At 30.2% G+C, this 20,527-nt stretch overlaps 1 protein-coding gene across 1 annotated transcript in view; it reads right to left on the bottom strand.

The window, feature by feature from the left end:
* Positions 1-4,792: 4,792 nt before the first annotated feature.
* The window catches only part of LOC145318062 (FMRFamide receptor-like), a 29,149-nt gene continuing 13,414 nt past the window's right edge, over positions 4,793-20,527 (bottom strand). The window contains exons 6-12 of the mRNA XM_080159397.1: positions 18,912-19,012; positions 18,123-18,200; positions 14,919-14,974; positions 10,880-10,979; positions 9,415-9,514; positions 8,784-8,891; positions 4,793-5,519 (exon numbers count right to left, since the gene is read on the bottom strand). Of these exons, the coding sequence (XP_080015523.1) occupies positions 5,040-5,519; positions 8,784-8,891; positions 9,415-9,514; positions 10,880-10,979; positions 14,919-14,974; positions 18,123-18,200; positions 18,912-19,012 (1,023 nt within the window). The 3' untranslated portion in view covers positions 4,793-5,039. The remainder of the gene's footprint in view (positions 5,520-8,783; positions 8,892-9,414; positions 9,515-10,879; positions 10,980-14,918; positions 14,975-18,122; positions 18,201-18,911; positions 19,013-20,527) is intronic.

The raw sequence follows: 20,527 nt of genomic DNA, 5'->3' as shown, positions 1-20,527 counted from the left end.
ATAAGGGGGGGGGGGAGTTATTTTTCTCAATACCTAACCACTTTGGGCTGCCCTAACCTTGCTGGGCCTATACTTGCCTTGTCATAATACTACGGGGCTACTATATACCTAATAAAACCTAACCTATTGTAAAACACACGAAAGAAAGCTCCCCCAGTCTGGTCGTTTAAGGAAAACCATCTTTATTTGTCTTACTATCTAATATCTATATTGTTCTAATAAATTAATTGCAACGCAAAGCGTTTGTTTACAAGAGCTGAATCGGTCTCAGCTTGATAGCTGAAATTTAATATATTCTACAGCACGGCATCGGCTAAGATTTTGTGTAATGCAATTAAGATGATTAAATTTATATACACAAGCTGCTCAAAACATCCCAGGACCTTTATAAAGCTACCCTAAAATGTAGAACTCAATTGGATCAGTAACTACCAAAATTTTAAGCTACAGACAAAAAAACCTTACTACTTTATCATAGGACTAGCGGAGGAGAGTGTCAAATTTAATAACCCAATTTCTTATTTCAAATTTTAAAAGAAAAAGTAAAAAAAAAATTTTTTTTGGGGGGGGGGGCGAAAATTTTTTTTATGGGGGGGTGCCCCCCCCCCCCCTTATTTTTGATTTTAAATAAAAAAAATTAAGAAAAAAAATTTGGGGGGGGGATTTTTCATTTTTTTGGGGAGTTGGGGGTGTCCCACCCTCCAAAAAAATAGTTATAAACCTTCCTGGGACCTATGAGAAGCTACCCTGTTAAGGAGAACCCAATCGGTTCAGCGGTTAGCGAGATCCTTCGGTACAGACACACAGATACACAGAAACACAGACATCCTGTTACTTTAGTATAAGGACTAGCGGCTTCGCCCCTAGCCTCTAGGGGCTTTGCCCCAAGAGGTGATAAAAATTTTTTTGGCGAAATACGTAAAAGTATCAAGGAAAAAAAGAGGGGGTGGATTTTTTGTTTTTGGGGGGGTTGGGGGTGTCCCACCCCCCAAGAAAATAGCCTAAAACCACCACAGGACCAGTAGGTATATTTCCTGAAGAGTAGAATCCGATCGGTTCAGTGGTTACCGAGATCTTAAGGGACGGACAGACAGACATCGTTCTACTTTGTATTATAGATTCCTCAAAAGCCATCTGTTTCCATGGTTCATTACTTCTAAAGAGTGTAAAATATTCTTCGACTGATCTAAAGCTGCATAATTATACAAGGTGCAGCTCCAAAAATGACAGGATAAAGTCACATTATCCTATTATATAAAGTAGTAAGCGTTTTTTGTCTGTCACGAAGGATCTCGCTAACCGCTGACCCGATATTGTTCTCCTTTACAGTGAATCTTCTTATAGGTCCTGGGAAGGTTTTAAACTATTTTAGGGGAGGGTGTCTTCACCCCCCTTTCTTCCAAAAATATTTTTTTCCCTCTTTTGAAACTCAAATTTAAAAATGGGATGAGGTCAACTTTTCCTCTCCTACCTTAAGTGCCCCTAGAGAATTCTAGGGGCGGAGCCGCTAGTACAAATATAAATGAATGACAACATCCGTATAAGTGAGCTCTAAAACATAATTGTAATAACATCCAAGCAAATGGAAGGAAACAGTGGCGATAATGGACAGACAGACGAACAAAGAGCTGTAGACTAGTTGTCATATGTCCAGTGGCCATATGAATCTTCACACAATATTTCACCAGCTGACACCCGCATTCGCTTATGGATATTAATATCCTAGTCAATTTAACAAAATAAAGAAAACAGAATTTGACATAAATACTGATATGTATTTTACATAAAAAATATTTAGTATACAATAAACATTATTTCTTCTTACATTTTTATTTACATTTAGCAATTTTTAAATTCAAAAAGTTTTTTTAAAATAAATTTTGGTGAAAAAAAGTTATTCCTTCTTCATTGTTGGAAAAGTTTTACCAAAAGAAAATTGTACTGTACCTTTTTAGTACGGGAAACATAAAGATAAAAAAGATTACAAAATTGTTATAAAAAGTTTACAGAGCTTACATACATTTATTTATTTGTGACAAAAGAAAAATGCCCAGGTCATAAAAATTCCAATTCTTGGAATGAAATAGTTGTAAAGTAATTGAAAATCATGTGATGTATTTTTACATAATATAAAAAGAACAGGAACAATGAAAATAATAAAATGCAGATGGTTATAAATATGAACTATAAATATTAGGTGCAAATGAAACCGGAGTCTAGAAAAGAACGAAAAAATGGGTTTTATAAATACGAAGATCTAATCTTTAATAAATTTAAAGCTGGATCAATTGTATTCAAAAATTTAGAGCGTTAAATAAAATATTAAGAGTTAAAATATAAGAACAAATAATTATGCTCTAAAAGGGCACATTGATTTAACTTTGCAATGGGGTTAAACCAACAAAAAAATATAATTTCCATAAAATGAAAAACTCAGCATTGTCTGTTTATATCTTATTCTTCATATCGCACATTTTGTACTATTAAAACAAGGATGGTTATGACCAGTATTATAAAATTATTTTTGAAAAAAAAATAGGCATAAAAAATAAAGTAATGTAAAGAAAGGATGTACATAGATCATTGCTTGTAGACATGCTGCGATGCTCTTAAAGCTCTTTAAAGTGCCTAAAAAAAGGGTAAATTTAAAACTCTTGGCCGTTGTGTCCCGAATGACGTCATGTGAGAATTATGGATATTTATAATATGACGTCATTTGAGATACTTTGGCCAAAAGTTTTTGAATTTATCTTTTTTCTTTTTTATATGCACTGTAAAGAGCTTCATATCTATCAACACCAGCTATAAAACCCATATAAATAAGCAAATATTTTCTATAATACCTCTTTTTTCAACAGTAATACATTTTAGTTCAACACACTGCAATACAACAAAAATATTACTAGAATAATATAAGCTAAAATTATGACTATTTCATTCACTTGTTAAAACTTTATTAAAAGAATGACAGATATACAAAACTTGAAGAGAATCTACGTTATTGAAAAACGTTCCCAAACATTCTTGAAGATTCAATTTCTTTTGTAAAGATAAAATATATTGGAAATGATATGATCCCTTTTCCTTTTGTACAACCATAGGAATAGGTCAATAGAAGATTAATTAATATTGTCCCAATTTTAATTTCTTTCTTAGGCTTGGGGGAAAATATAATGATTTCCCTCAGATGTTAGATATTTAATATTATCTCCAAGTGACTTATCCATATTTTTCATATAAGACCTTAATACGACTGGTCTCTGAATTAATCATAATATTTTTTATAAATGGGGATGTAGAAATATAGTAATATCTTTGGCTTGACTTTCAATTCAGTTAAGACACCATGGTTTTTGTTGGTGTTTAGATAATTGTTTAATAACATATAGCCAAATATTTTTTTAAATAATTTCTTTACAAGATTCTTATTGATACGTCAATTATAAATTTATCCAAAGATATTTTACAGCGACCAGTGGCGCACCCCAGATGGTATCCTTCTCCATTTATAAAATTTACATAACAATATGAAAATATTATCTCAACCAAAATTTAATACATTTTCATATTTCAACAAAGTTTATAAATTGTAATGTTATTGTTAATGTAGAAATATTTCATATTTTTAGGGAAAACCAAATAATATTAATAAATATTATTATAAGAAAAGGAAAACAACAATTTGTTTTCAATTAGAAATTAATCAAAAGTAAGGATGATAATATAAAGTATGTATTAAGGAAAATAATTAAAGGTAGTAACTTTTTTTTATTATAGAACAAAATGAGGTTATGATAATAATGCACAGATATTTACTTGAAGGTGTAAACTAAGTGAAAGGTAGGCTTCCTAAAAAAGTGGTATACACTGCCCCTACCTAAACTCTTTTGATATCGTTAGGGGTTAAACTTTGTTAGTTATAATTCAACAACTTGGATTGCTTTACTTAAAAAGACAAAACTATTACTATCTTATAGAAACAATTAGTTATTAATTAATTTCTAGCCTTATAAAAAAATCTTTTCTAATAAAACAACTTTTTTACAAAGTATGACTATTTGGTAAATTTAAGACAAGGCTGGTTTTTCTCCGGTGCAGTATCATTTCATATGATGCTATTCATATAATCATATTTCATATAATTACAGATCCTATAATTACATTTCATAAAAGTTATATGTAATTTTTTTCATAAAATTACACTTAAACTATAGGCTAGGTTCGATTATATTGTGTAAACGGGCAGGGCTCCCCAAAGTAGATAGGCTTAAAGAAATTGAGAAATAAAGTATATGATAAACTACTCATAGGACAAGTAATTATATAAAATATATGTTCATAAGAAATAAATAATATGAAATAAACTCATATAAATTGGTATAATATTAATTGATACTGAATATGATTATTACTTGATATTAAAAAAGATACCATATCCCAACCCAAGCCGTCAAACATTAACAGAATTACAATATTTAGAATATATAACATCTATTCACTATTGTGTTTGTTTAAATTAATATGCTTCACGCCTTTCAATCAAAACTTTTAATTTATTAATCTATACATAGTTGTTTACTATGTTTAAAATTTGACATTGTTTTGGTTTTAATTTTTACAGAAAGAATAAAATAATCTATTGATTTTATACAAGATCAAAATGCCTTTTGTATGATATTTTATTTCATTAAATTTTTAAACATTGTATTTATATTTTAAGTTAAATATATATTAATAAAATTTCTGTACAGCTATTAAAAGTTAGGCAGTTTATTTAATATCTTATGGCAGCTTTAAAATAGTATCTATTTAAAAATTTAAACGAAACTAATGTTTAAAATTTTGTTAAAATATTATGCCAATATTTTTTTATGATTGTCACATATAATATTAAATTTTAAAATTAGATATCATGATTACATTTATATTTAAGTATATAATTTAGGTACAAAGTTTATTTTACTTCGTTAAAGCCAAATATACAACTTTACAATATTCATCTAATTTAATGCATGTTTGACTTTAACAAAGCATTTAATTTAGCACAAACTTACAATAATATTTCTCTCGACTCCTATCATATTATCGGCAGTGGTCGAACTGCTTGACGTTGACGCTTTCTGTTTGCCATTACCGCACTCTCGCGAACTACTAGCGGTGCTTACACTCGGCGTGGCTCTGCTACCGCCTCGCCGCCCTTCCCCAAAATCCCGTGAGCTCATTGTGCTATTACTTTGCGCCGGTCGGTTGCTACCCCGCCGCACACCGCTACCACCATCGCGAGAATCAATTGTACTCGCGCTTGGCGCATTTCCTTGGATTCTACCGCCATCCTGTGAATTTTCCGCGGATTTTAGCAGCTTTCCACCTGCCGCTACTCTGACAGGCTCTGGGCTTGTGACCTCTAGATGTCGGGTGCGGTATCTTGAACCGAATGATGTCTTGAAGGATGTTCGCAGAGATGACAACGTCTTTGTGCGTTTAAACCCAGCAATGACGGCTTTCCGGAAACGAATATCCTACAAATAAATTACACATTAAGTTTTTCTATAAAGCTTTGCTTTCTTATTTTAAAAAAATGAAACTCTCTTATTTCAACATATACGTTTTTGTTGTCTAATTTGCTTATAATTTGATTTTGTTTTAATTAATCCAAAATTCAATAATAATTCTGTTTTTTTTTAATTTTCTTTTTTCTTTCCGTGTTAGGCCGTATGTACCTCATTACTAAAAAAACAAACTGTTTCCTGTTACCAAACTTTACCACTTGACTCAAATTGACGGGTTTAAAGTGTCAATCTTGAAAACTTTTTATAAAACAATATAATTGAAGGACTTAAGTTTTCCTGTGTAAAAATTTTAAATTTTGAGGTGAAAGGACAATTATTCAGAAAATCGATGCTGTGAGTATTGGTGCAAAAAATATGACGTAACAAAAAAAATTAGCCAATGAGAGAAAATCTAATAGCTAAGTTAATTAGTGGAATACTTTGTCGCAGACAGACAGACAGACGGACGGACGGACGGACGGACGGACGGACGGACGGACGGACGGACATTTCGAATTATAGAGTAGCTTCGCTACTAAAAAAAAAACAGTAAACAGTAGTAGAACGATAAAAATTTATGTTAACTTTAAAAAAAAAAATTTTGTCCATAGTTCTTTTCAATAAGAAATACACATATTTTGTGAATATTATCGTTCTACTACTATTTTTAAGCCTTAAAACACACACTTTTACGGATTCTACCAGAAACCTATCCCTTTCTTTATTGGTATATGCCAGTTTTGATGACGTAGATATGTGTTATTAATTATACAGAATATCAAGAAAAATATCAGAGTTGCGAAATTACTTTTAAATTAGTCTTGGTGTAAGTACGTCGTTTTAGGGATGACCGGCAAGGGCCCGGCCCATGCTGTATTTTTAACAAAATTTCTCATCTCACAACTTTAATAGCGGCTATTTCGTATTAAATAAATTTGGTACTAAAAAATGGATGTTAGAAATAAAACTAATAAAGGGATTTCTTATGGTTTTAAATTCTTAAAATACATAGATACATTTGAAAGAGATATATTTTGTTTCTTCTCACAGTGTACTTGAGATATGTATGAATTGCAAGACGAACATACAAGCTTAAGTTATAAAGTAGCCTCACTACTAAGAATGTGTAAACTTATTAGAACATTAATTGCATATGAAATATCTGTCAACACCAAATATCTTTTCTTTTCTCATGTATTCCAATTTTAATAAATGAATGACTTTCTATCATAGGAATTAATTAATAAATTCTTATTTTATATATCCTATTATATAAAGTAGTAAGCTTTTTTGTCTGAAGCTTAAGAACTCAACAACTACTGAACCGATATGTTTCTCTATATTAGCTAAGCTTGATATAGCTCCTGTGCTGGTTTTAGGCTATTTTATTTTTAAATTCAAGTCTTGGGATGGTTTTAAGCTGTTTTCTAGCCCTTCTTTTCCCCTTTAAATACTCATCGCCTAGATGCTAGGGGCGTAGCCGCTAGTTTCTTATAAAGAGTTACGTGAAAAATATCAGGTTATCAAATGAAAGTATGTTACATACATGTGCCATTTTATAAAACAAGGATTAAAATATTAGATATCATAAAATAAATTATACCCAAATGGAATAGGAGTCAACAAAACCTACAATAGTACAACCTATTACTTGATGTCCTAACTCTATACGCTAAAAAGATTAGTCTGTTTAAAGGTCAGTACATTCTCTCTACCTTTTTGAAAAGCTACAGAGGCAAGAGGAAAATATTTTCAAATATGGCATAAATATAAATTTATTAAGGTAGGGGAAGACTCATACATTTAAAGATGGTACGCAACTCGAAGTAAATGTAAAATGGGAATAGCATCTGATATGATTATAAATTCAGTATGTGGATAATATGTCAGGGAGGAAAGGTATAATGAAGCAGCTTATAGTGCCTATTAAAAAATGACTTCATATAAAACAAATGACCAATTATAGGCCAGTATACAGGCCAGGCTAGGGTTGCTTTCATCAGTCTACACAATGTTTGGAAATCAAGAAAACTTGCTCTAAGAACAAAAATCAGACTATAATGTAAAATCAGTTCTTCTTTATGGAGCTGAATGCTGGAGAACTGTGAAAACTGAAACAAATCAACTAAATGCATTTCACAATGGCTGCTTAAAAAGAATTTGCAATATATTCTGGCCAAACAAAATATCAAAAATTGAATTGTATGCAAAAACTAAGTGCAATACTATTGAAGCAGAAGTGAAATATAAAAGACTGAGGTGGCTAGGACATGTGCTCAAAATGAAACAAAATAAATTTCCAAAAAAGTGCTTAAGATGGAATCCTACCACTGGTAAACGTAGACAGGGACGACCAAAAACGACCAGCACTGAAAAGGACCTAAATTAAAATTGACATGGGGAGAAGCTGAAGCACTTGCCAAAGAAAGGAATTCATGGAGGAACAAGGTGTCCGCATTCTCTGGACTTCATAGTCAAATAGAGAGACGCCCCTGATGATGATACATTTTACCATTGGTCAATTACAATATATACTCGCCCATCATTGGTAATTTGTATTGTATGAAATCATTTTTTATTAGATACATAGAAGCAGCTTCAGGTTCAATGCATGTTTAACTAATATTTAATCCTTTACCCCAAAAAGTTTACCAGACAGATTTTTAAAAATTCTTTAGTGGGAAGAATAATTAGAATTTCAATGTACAATCACTAAATCCCTTAGAAAATGGAAATATGCATTGTATTGCCTCAATACTCAGATGTTGTGCATGTATATACAGGGATATGTAAATGCAAGATACATTATTTTTACCAAATAAGTTTCACTCTTAAATTAAAAAAAAAGAGATTTTTTTTTGTAGTAAAATTTTTAACAGTTATAAATCTACCTCAACAGTAACATTTAAATTAATAACTACTCATGCTTCATAACGAAATATATTTTTTTAAAGTCTTCATAAAAGTAAAAAAATGTCAGTTTAAGAAGTTGAAAGATCTCAATAACCACTGGAACGACACTGTCTCCTTTACAGGAATATCTATATAGGTAGATGTAGTTTTTTTTTACATTTTGTGGAACGGTACCTTCGACCTCCCAAGAGAAATCACCTATGGAAAAAATCCTCACTCGAGAAAATAGTCTATTCTTATCAATAAAACAATTAAATTAAATTAGATAAGCCTTGCTTAGTGGTTAAGCATTTAACCAATGATTACAACATTTATTTTTACCTTATATGAGTAGATGATTATGTTAGCAGCAGAATTTAATGCCAGTAGTAGATGATTGATTTTCACCAAGAGAACCAACCAAAGAGGATATTCATGCTCTTCTTTACCCTAAATGCATAAATCCGGTTAATTACATAAAAGTACCCGGATGTTTAGATGTCCATCTGTTTGTGTGTGTGTGTGTAGCTCCTTTCTGTTTTCCTTTAACAGTGAGGCCTCTGATAGGCCCACAGAAGGTTTATAACCCAACGCAAAATCACCCCCAGAAAAAAGAGATCCCTCCCTAAATTTTTCTTTTTAAAATTCAACTGTAATAGGGTTGATTTACTTTCCCTCTCCCCTCAAATGCCTCTAGAGGTTTCAAGGGGCGTAGTTGCTAGTTATTATGTAAAGTAGAAAGTTTTTTGTTAGCCATGTAAATGTGTGTGTGTTCACTGGTCTATAGAGGTGAGTTTGTGTTGTGTGGCTTAAGACAAAATGAGGTTGTATTGGAATATAGAACGATGTACTTTGTAAAAGGTATATAAATATAAATGTTCTACCCAACCCTCGCTGAACAATGTATGAATATTTTTATCTTTGATGGGCAGACCCTTCTTATCTACAGAACTATCAAAGCATAAAAATGTACCTGTAAAACTTCATACAGGTTGACCGCAACTTTAGGGCAGTGACATGCCAGAAACACAACAACTATAGCGGTCAACAATCCGGCCATTGCCGTATCACGCCTAAAAATAAAGGATAATAAATTAACTGAGCTAAAAGTGCCAAATTAATTTTTAAAACATATTTGTGGCCCTTTTTGAATGGGAATATATATCAATTTTTGAAGTAACTAAGCTCAACAAAGATAGGATTAAATGTTGTTAATAAAAATAAGATAATATAAATACAGATGCCTGAAATAAATTGAATCTACGATAAGTTTTTTGGTTTCCCAAGGGCAGAAGTTAGTGAAGCAAGTAAAGTTAATCTATTTGTCTAGCAGAAGGTCTATCTACGCTCAGTTTTTATCAGAGACAGGGATAAAAGAATGGTCAACTCGAGACTAGGAATAATTTTAAAATATGCTGATTGTTTAGCGAAAGCCAGTTTTTACGATAAAAAACAAATGCTGTTATGATTTTGCGCAACCAACCACTATGCAACAATGAATATAGAATATACGTGGATGTTATGCCAGGTGTTGCTAAAATGGACATAATTTTATGGTCAGTTCGTTCATCCATTAGGAGGTAGGGGGGAGATGGGTAAAAGGAGAAGATGGCTGAGATCGTTATTTTAGCCAGCTACAAGTTTCACTTTATATGGTGTAACTTTATAATCTGGTGTAATATCCAAGTAATAATAAATCCATTCATGCAACAAAATGACTTTGAGGCAAAGATTATGCAATAAAAGAGTTGGTTGATATAACTATGAGTTATAAATCTGCCCGTTTATTTATCCCTGATACACAAATAAAAAAACTATGATAAAGTACCCTCTCATATTGGTTATAAATTATATCTAAACAAACATAGAAAAATCTTTGCAAGAAACTTGTAAGATAGTAATGTCAATAACAGCTGATGCTATATAAAAAACAGTTTTTAAACCTTCAACTCCAAATTAAATGTTTTTACATATTGAGATATAGCAAATAGGATTTAGTAAGTGTAAAGGAAACTTACAGATGTGCAACTCATCGTAAAGAGGATTTTATTTGGAAATGAAAACAAAGAATTAAATAAATAACAAGTACGTTTACTTCCAAAAAAATGAAAACAAAGAATTAAATAAATAACAAGTACGTTTACTTCCAATAGTAGCTTTTAAATTGAAAATAAAGGGTCAAACACTGAGCGAGTTATAGAAAACAAGAAATAAAAATTTCGTACTCTGAAAAGTTAAATGCATTTTAAAAGTCATTTTACTAACATTTCAAAAAACATAACAATGAAGATGAAATTACAGATGAGTGAGAGTAGAAAGAGATAGATAGATAGAGAGGGGCTATTCCCAACCGAAAGCGGTGCCTTATGCAGTGCAAGACGAAAGGACATATCTTATATATAGAGAAGCTGTACTATTAGTACAAGCTTGATGAGTACCTGGTATCTGATGAAATATTATTATGGTTTCTTGTAGCTTTGTGGATAGATCTGTAGATTAGAAAGTTCAACACAGACAGCAGAATTACAGGAAACAAGCCTAAAATAAATATTAATAAATATTTATTTTTGTATGATTTGATTTATTTGCTTATTTAAAATCTTAACAAATATTTGGGAGTAAGAACAGAGCGAACAAAGAGTGTAAATATAAAGTATCAATAGGGGTGAGAGAGGGGGGTGGTGTAGGGGAGCAGATTTGTTTCTATTATCCAAAAGAAAATATAATTAGGGATATATCAACAGGAAGAACGTACATAATACCTAAATGTAGAATAGCGGCGCTACTAAAAATTAAACTACGATTATTTTATTTCTATATAACTCTTGAATGCAAGAATTTGAAAATATTTTCTAAGAAAATTTAATTATATTTTTATTAAGATAGAAATCTGTTAATTTCCAAGTAATAGAAAAGTTTCTGATTTTGAAAGATTTAATCAAAAATTCTTTTTAACAAGTAATCAATATTTTTTTGGTAGAAAGTAACTGTTTTTCATAATTCTTTTATTGCAAGGTTGAAAACATAACTAGTTTTTGATTAAATTTCACAAATAGGGCGCTAGTTTATAATAAAATTAAAAGGAGAATTTTCTTTAGAGTTTTTAGACAAGCATAAAATAATATTTAGTTAAAACTTTTTTCCCCTGTTAAATTTAACCATATATACAACAAGTAGGCAACATTTACAAATTGATAACCATTAGACTATCCAACGTATTGAGTAGCTTCACTTCTAAAATGATTGAAATTTTTATTATCCCTGACAGACAAATAAAAAGAATGAAATGTCTGATAAATGTGAAGAATAAAAGGTAAAATATTGCACCAGAAATGTGTATAATAAGTTTTAACACGCATAATATTATCCAAAAAACTCTAGTTCCCACACCCTATTGGTAAATCTCTCTAAATGTATATCGTATACTTTTAAATTCCAATTGCACTTAAATAGATGCAGCTACATATGTGATGCTAGATGTGATAAAAAGCTAAATTGAAATTAATAGGCATCCTTGTTTTAGAAGCAAACAAACTCTATAGTTTACTTTGTGTGTCTTAGTACTCCTGTACCTCCGTAACGCTTTAGTGTAAATGTGATTTTCTCGATTGCTATTCGAGATAGACAGATGGATTTTTTGCAATACCAAAAATATTTACTTTATTCGTCTTTCTGTCAGTCAAGCTACAAAATTCAAACATCAAATAATATAAAAATAGATGTTAAAGGTTTCGGGATTATAAAAAAAATATTCTTGATGTAAACATTGGATCTGATCACTGTATTCTCATCAATATTTTTTTCATGCTTCGCTACTTATGGATGTTGTTATCCTTGTTATTCCTAAAAAGTGAGAATAAATTGTGCATGACACCCAGGGCAGAGAGGATATAAAACTTTTGTTTGGGGAAATAAACCATTTATAATTTTATTTCCCCTTCGCATTTATTTGGACTTTTAACATAAAGAAAATATTCATAACGCAATAAACAAAAAAATTATAAAAATTACATCTTCAATTTTTTATCAAAATAGCTTTAAAAATGATTTATAAAATTTATTGCTCTGATTAATTTATTTTTCTTAGCCTATTAGACACACACACACACATCCAGCTATTTATTTTTTTGTCTGAAGCTAAAGATTTCGGAAACTACTGAACCGATTTTTGTTCTCCATTTCAGAGAAGCTTCTCATAGGTTTTTGGATTTTTAAGATATTTCAATTTTTGGTTTAAGTGGTGGGATGATTTTAGGATTTTTTCTCCATTTTCTCTACTCCTTCGAATGAAGCCCCTAAATGCTAGAGGCGCAGTCACTAGTATAGGATAAAAAGTATAAGTTTGTTTAAGAGAGATTTAGTTGGTTCTGGTTATTGTACTCTGCTTTGTTTACCAATCATGTTTATATTAATGTTATCACAAATACAACATCATATCATACAACCTGCAGGTTTAGGGATTCATAGTCAGATTAATTTTTCTCTTATTTGAAGTTTATGTTACTTTTAATCTTTAATATGTATCATTTGAATTCCCTGGAAAATGTTAATAACTTTAAAAATTGAGTTAAATGTAAAACATTACATGATTTAATTACATGACTCAAACAAGCAAAACCAAACATTGTAATACAAAATACTAGATATTTATTTAACACGAAGGGTAAAATTAAAAAGTATAAAAAGTATGTGAAACAATTTCAAAATTAACAAACAACATGAACTAGTAAAAAGATTCAAAATAACAATATCATAGATTGTTGCTAAGGGGTGTTTAAAAAACGAATCGCTTCACTTTTATTTTAATCCTAGTGTCAAAATACTATTTTTCTATGTACAATCAGTTGAAATTATGTTTCTTGTAAAAACTTATTTCATGTGGTTTGAATTTTTGATAAGCCAAGGGTTAATTTACTTTCACAAATTTCAAAAATACTTTCTAGTCACCCTGTATAATAATATCTACAGCAAGGTAATGAAATAATAATATGTTAATATATTTATAGTTAACCTAAACACAAAGACATTACACACCCAATAAGCAAACACATAAACACAAACAATGGAAAATATGACTCCATTGTTGGAATACAGGAATAAGTTAATAGAAGGTAAAAAATTTGCACATGTACTCAAACATGTGCTGAGAGCTTCAGAATGAAAACATCTAATTCCTACACACACACCTCACTGTATTTGTGAAAGAATTTACTAGGTAAGCAATTTAACACTAACTATGTTACTAATACAAAAAAATACTTACACTGAATTTAAAAAAATAAGAAAAGGTTACTACACAAATAAAATCCTAACACACTAAAAAAAATTTAAAAAAGGTAACTACACAAAATAAAATCATAACACACTCTAGTATGGAGCGCAAATTTGAAAACCTTAAAACAAAACTACTCAAACTAAACTACTTAATACTATAGAGTATAATAAATCGAAACTACTTAGTTAAAATTCATACTTTTAAGAAAGAAAAAATTTGCTGACTTAATTCTTAGAAATATTCATTGATTCGTATTGGCGATAATATAAACGTTTCACTCTGGATTAGTGGTCGATTATTTTTATTTGACTCAGCCTATCCCTGTAACCAAAGACACTATTTTCCAAAAATAATATCCTTTTTCTTTTAATATAATTAAATGCAACCTAACTGGCCCCATATGTAAATTTACTGAAACATTTTCATTAATTTAATTAGGTAATGTATTATGCAGACTGTGCACTGTAAAAAAAACTCCAATTTTTATAAACGTTTTATAAACGTACCTCAAAAAATTAAAATACCCTAAATTCTATTTAGATATTTTGAAATAGAAAGGATTATAAAATTCAATATTAAGTATTGTAATAATGAAAGTCGCTCTAATGTGACATTAATGTCATTTAAAGAAGATATGCTATGCTTTAAACTAGAAGGTAAAATAAGTCTAGAACTTGCCAAGATTTATTTAGAAAAATAATCAAGCAGTTTTCATAATATTTGTACACAAATATGCAATCAATAGTCCCTTTGTCATGAAAAAAGGATGGCTTTTTAAAGCATTTTTTAATCTAAAAATTAAGTTCATTACAGCTATTAAGGGTCCAGTACATTAAATTGCCAATACCAGTCACAAGATTCTTTTCTATAAATTTCTTTGGGTTGTTACTGCTGATGTATTTAAAAAAAGGGTAAGTCCATTTCGTGGCAACGCCCCTCAAGGGGCGATTCGTCGTATTTTTAAAATGGCCTTTGATAGGTTATTTTATTTTAGGTTAGGTTATATTGGGTGAGGTGATTGCCCCACAGAGTTAGGAAATTGGCCCTGCAGGGTTATTGCCCCCTGCAGTGGCTAGAAATAGGAGAAAAGCTGCTGTGAAAAAAACGAAGAATCGACGCTTAAGGAGCGTTGCCACGGAAGGGACTATACACAAAAAAAAGTTATCCTTGTTTTGTTATGTGCAGAAAATATAAATCCTTACCAAGAACAATAAAGTTGAGTAGAAAGACGACATACAAAGAATACATCTCAGACTGTCTGAAATTAAATATTAAATTAATGCCTAAAGTATAAATTAATATCTAATAGAGGCAATTTTAGTCAGTTTGATGTTAATTAGAAAACCTCCAGAAATATAAAGATGTTCAGGGCTCGGCAGCCATAGCCATCAAATTTTACATCAGTTACACTCAGTCTTAATCAGCTTCAGTCACCACCAGCCGATGTCACCCTCACCAAGAGACTTTTTAGTAGCTGAACCCAATGTAATATTCATTTAAACAGCTTAGACAAACTTAAGTAGCAGCCGCAACTACACCGCTCACCAAAAGCCATCAAATTTCAAATCATGCTACCCCATGAAGAAAACCTGTAGGCAAAGAATTAAATATCCATAATACATACAGACGAATCCTTGTTACAGAGTAGCTATGCTACTTATAAAGCTTGTTTTGAACTTTCTCTTTTATTCCCTTATCCTTGAAAATCTATATATTAGAGTCTAATTTTGTTCTTATTCCCACACAACCCTTTCTCTTTCATTAATTCTCTTTGCGAAATTTTCTTTTACCATTTTCATCATTAGCCCAGACTTTTTACTATGTGCTTTGATTTCAGCAACGTTAATTAATCTGTTTTTCCATTGTTAGATATACAATTATATTAGATTTATATTTTGGTTATTTATATTAGATTAAATACATTTAGTTTTACATTGACATCTGAAGAGAGCAAGCAGGCTCGAAACAATGTGTTATGTTTAAATTAATATGTAAAATTCATATTTTGTTTGTGAGTTAACCTCTTAAGGAATATGCTACATATTATGGAGTACCTTTCATCTGTCATATAGTTTGAACATTTTCTTATTTTATCTTAATTTAAGAAACATGAACTATACATATTTACCAGGGAGATTTTTTCACTCTTCCCTTCCATAACCCGTCTTAAGATTAAATTGAGTTTATTAGAATTAGATAATCATTTTCTTTTCATGCACCTATTATTTATTCTCAAGCTTTATGTGAAAAATTTGTATGTTCTCTATCATTATTGTGGCGCTTAAACCAAATTTGTGTTTAGAATAAAAAGGGTTGTCTTTACAAACGTGACATAAATGATCTCAATCCTTTATTACTTTAGACCTCATTAAAAAAAAAACTATAATATTAGTACTAAGAGTACCAGAACAGTGATCTATCGTGTTATAGACAGCGCGGACATTGAAATGAAAAGTTAGGATTAAAAAAAGATTAAACCCTCGGAGCTAACAAATTTTTTTTTTAATTTTATGATTTTTATTTTTATATTCGTTGAAAATTGTTTGTTATACGATCATATACTATATTTTTTAGTATTAGACATTAATCAGTTTCGAAGCCATACTGGAAAAGGTATTATTTAGTTCTCACATTATAGCCATACATATTATATGTGGGCCTTGATAAATATATCTAAGACAAGGAAAACATTAGTCACTGATAATGGTACAAACCAGGAAGCTAGGTATAGGTTAATTAAGATAAATAATTGATTTTTTTACTGGAATACAAAACCAATAACGAAAAAGGTGAAATAATTCTAAAATTTTATATTTTTTTAGTATTTTTATTAAATTTCTTAATTCAATACTCAAATTTTAAGTCTAAATAATATATTTAAACAAATAACTCTACCCTCATTCAAACCTTAGTCGATCATGGACGTCCAAGTTTTTTATTTGAAGGATTAAAATGAGGGGTTTCAAAGGTTTGAGTGGGTAAACCCCCCTTTACCCTTACACTTGGACGTTTATGTAGTGAGTATTACTTTCTTATTGCCTGGTTATACCTACATACTTGTACAAAAAATATAATGGTATACATCATTACCTTTTTATACTTCTTATTTTTACTTTTCATTACACATTGGATCAAATAATAGCATTACTTTTGTACAAAAACCCAAGACTCATAAGTAGTGAAGTTAATAATGATAATAAGATGGACTGTAATCTATCATTTATATTAGTATAAGACCGCTAAGCTATTGATTTTAAAGCCTCATAGATGTATAAAGGTTTTTTTTTGTAATTTAAGAATTCTTATTGAATCAACTTAATGTTGTTCTTTTGCTTATTTAATTAAACTTAAACTTAATGAAATGCATAGTTAATTATTTTAAAGAATAAGGAAAAAAGGAAAAATAGTAATGAGTATATTAAAGTTTTGATTAGATTACTTACACAAACTTATTCCATGTCGGCAGAAGCAGCTGCGCTTTTAAAAAAAAGCCGTTTGCATATTTTGTAAATTATTAAGACACAAACTGTAACATTTATGAAATTTATGGCAATTTTTACTGTAAAAGAGTTCCAAATCGAACTGCCTTTTTCAAAATTTTCAATAATTTGTTTCAGTATTCGAGTTACCCTAAAATACTAAAATATGTCGGTTGCCAAACCTTGCTAATTCTATCCCAATTAAACTTGTATAAAAAGTTTTTAAAAAAATTCTCTACTTTGTAAAAAACTCTTATTAAAGTTTACTTTGTAAGTAAACTTGTATAACAGTCTATTCGATGATTTCCTTCAAAGGGCTTTTGAAGCACTGTAACCCCCCTACAAATTCTTTTAAAAATAAATTGAAAACAAGGGAAGGTAAGTTTTTTCTTCTATGCATAACCCCCATTAGGGTTCTAACCCGTCAAGGCTACCATGTACCCAATATACCCTAACCTAACCTGACCTGATCTTAAGTAAATACTTTATTTTCAAATTATTTCAAAGGGGCTTTTTGGGAAGGGGGGGGTTCTATACTCGACTAGTACTCTTAGGAAAATATTTTCTTTTATCATTTTAAAAGGGAAGCTTTCCTACATTTCTACCGTGTCGTTTGTATTTTAGGCGGGTCGGATAACCCTATGTTCCTAATTGAAAATTAAGGTATGCATGTTAGAGCTTTACTTTTTTTTATTTCATTATTTGTTCAAAGATCTTAAGATCTTGTCGTCTCTGTTTTTACCTTTATTTGTTTTAATCAAAAGTTGTGAAATTCCACACAGACACTATTTCTCTTTTCTTTTTATGTCTACTCTCTTTCTCTCTTATCACTTTATTGTCTATCTATCTATCTATCTATCTATCTATCTATCTATCTATCTATCTATCTATCTATCTATCTATCTATCTATCTATCTGTCTATCTACCTCATCTCTGTAGGTACCACCCAAGGTTTCCACATGATTTCTGTAACATTCTCTCCATATTCATTAATTGTTGTCACACTGGAAACAAGGACAATTATGTTATGTGCGCAGCCACAATAGTCTCATTAAGAGTAACAACAGTAAACTCTTATACATAATTATTCAAGACAATTTTTTTTTCTTCTTGTTGTCGTGGGAGAGCAAAGTAATTAATGAACAAAAGTAGTTTTAGTCATTTGCAAATACAAAACTTACTGAGAGACAGACTGACGGACAAACAGATGTCCTGTCTATTTTATGATTTACGTATGGAGTGTTGCTTTTGAGTCAGCTGAACATTTGTTCTTACCATAAACCATATTAGTTTCTTGGGGAAAAAATAGCTTCAAACTTATGTTTCAAATAAAGTAAATTAGATTTAGCTATGCAATACCTTGTTCAAATACCAAATCAGAAATTGGTTTTCTTTTTCTTAAAAGACAAAAGTCACTACCTACGAAACTTTATATACAGGATAAAACTCTACTGTGAATTTCAGGTATCTAAAAATTTTAGAATCAATAAAGAATTTAAATTTCTTGTTAAACGCTTCCTGCCTTTCAATAAGATGCAAAATCAAATACTCAGGGATTTGAGGAGGGGAATATAAATCATTTTCTTCTCGTTCAGCTACAAAATCTAATGCAGTGAAATTGGGAAGGTCTGTATTTCACTCTCTACTTTACCCCCTAAAGAGTTTGCTAACCCTGTGCATACCAATGTCTTAACAAGGTGAAATAAAACACTTACTTGTAATCCTCAAATTCTATTTCCAATTCTAATGTTTTATTAATGTTGTACAGGATAGAAAATATTGTGATGAAAGTGATGTATACCAGTCCGTTGTACATCTAAAATATAAAAAATATTAAGTTTTTAGAAAATTACAGAAGGACAACATACAAACTAGTTGCTTATAGAATATCTACGCTACTTATAATATTCTAACTATGTCTTTTCAACCAAGCAAACAAATATAAAACAAAATAAAACTAGTCCGATGTTTACATCGTCATTTTAATCCTCATATACACTAAAAACCTTGTGATAATGAATATATACAACACGAGATCTTATTTTGGTGTATTTCTGGTCAGTTTGACTTCAAACCAACATTTGATACCATACTCATATTTAACATAGCTGTAAAAAATACATAATTACTATACTTCATAAATATGTACAAGAATAAAACAAATAGCAAATACCTTTTTTTTAGCAAAGTTACTCTATAAATAACGTTGTCGGTCTATCCGTTGTCAGTCCGTGAGATTATCGGTGAAATGTGAGTTTTTCGACCAGAATTTAAGTCATAAAATTATGACCACTGAACTTCTGCTCTTTAATTATTTTTTTCCTTACATATTTTTCTCCTTCGCTACTGGATGTTGTCATCCGTAGTAAAGACCACTTAATCCTATTTCTTAATTTTAAATTTTTTACTAGTTTTGTTAGTTTCGATCTTTATAGAGGTATAGATGGCTCAGACCCTGTTGAAAATAAAGGGGAAGAAGTTTGTGATGTTAAATCAATCAAATAATTTAAGTCCAAAGATATCGGAAAAAACTGTTGATAAAATATATTTAAGATCCAAGTTTATTTGAATATTGAGTTTAAAAGTATACAATTCAATTCACAAATACCAGAGATTAAAGAATCTTTATACTTTCTACTTTGATGATATATGGGAAAAAATGGGTAAGTATAAGGGTCATCAAGGTCCATTACTTCAATAACAACACAGCAAAAACAAACAAAACAATGTTATCTTTAAGAAAAAGAGCAGTTTGTTATAGAAAAAGAATATTAAATCTAAAAGACAAGATGAAGCATAAAAGAAACATTTTCATTGATTAAATGCAAAGAGGAAAATCAATGGTAATTTAGTTACCCAAATAAAATATTGATTAAAACTCGAAAAAATGATTGTTAAATTGAAAATACTATGAAATGTAAATTCTTCTATCCATGACAGAATATAAATTTTGTAAAGTGTTGAATGCTGAATATAAAGTAACTGAGAAAATATTGGATATTTACAATATATATTTTACATCTACATATTATAGGGGTCACATACGCGGAAAGGGATATTTTAACTAAAAATAATCTATTTTTTATATACCAGTCAAAAATGGAAGTATCTTAAAATATGTTTTATTAATTTTCTTAATGTTAACTCAATAATAATAATCTCCTAAAAGTTAAAAACAAGGATCATAATGTCCGATAGACAAAAATTTAAAAAATTAAAATTAAGGGGAGGGGTTCACTAACACTTCGGGGCTGCCAAATACAGAAAGATAACCACTTTCTCCTTATCTTTAAATTGCATAAAGATAAGATAAGGAGGTGTGGGGGGTCGA

This window comes from Acartia tonsa, chromosome 1 (assembly GCF_053477335.1).
Source record: "Acartia tonsa isolate MP-2025a chromosome 1, ASM5347733v1, whole genome shotgun sequence".
Lineage (NCBI taxonomy): Eukaryota > Metazoa > Arthropoda > Copepoda > Calanoida > Acartiidae > Acartia > Acartia tonsa.
The sequence above is the reverse complement of the archived record's forward strand: the minus strand, read 5'-3'. Positions and strand labels throughout refer to the sequence as shown.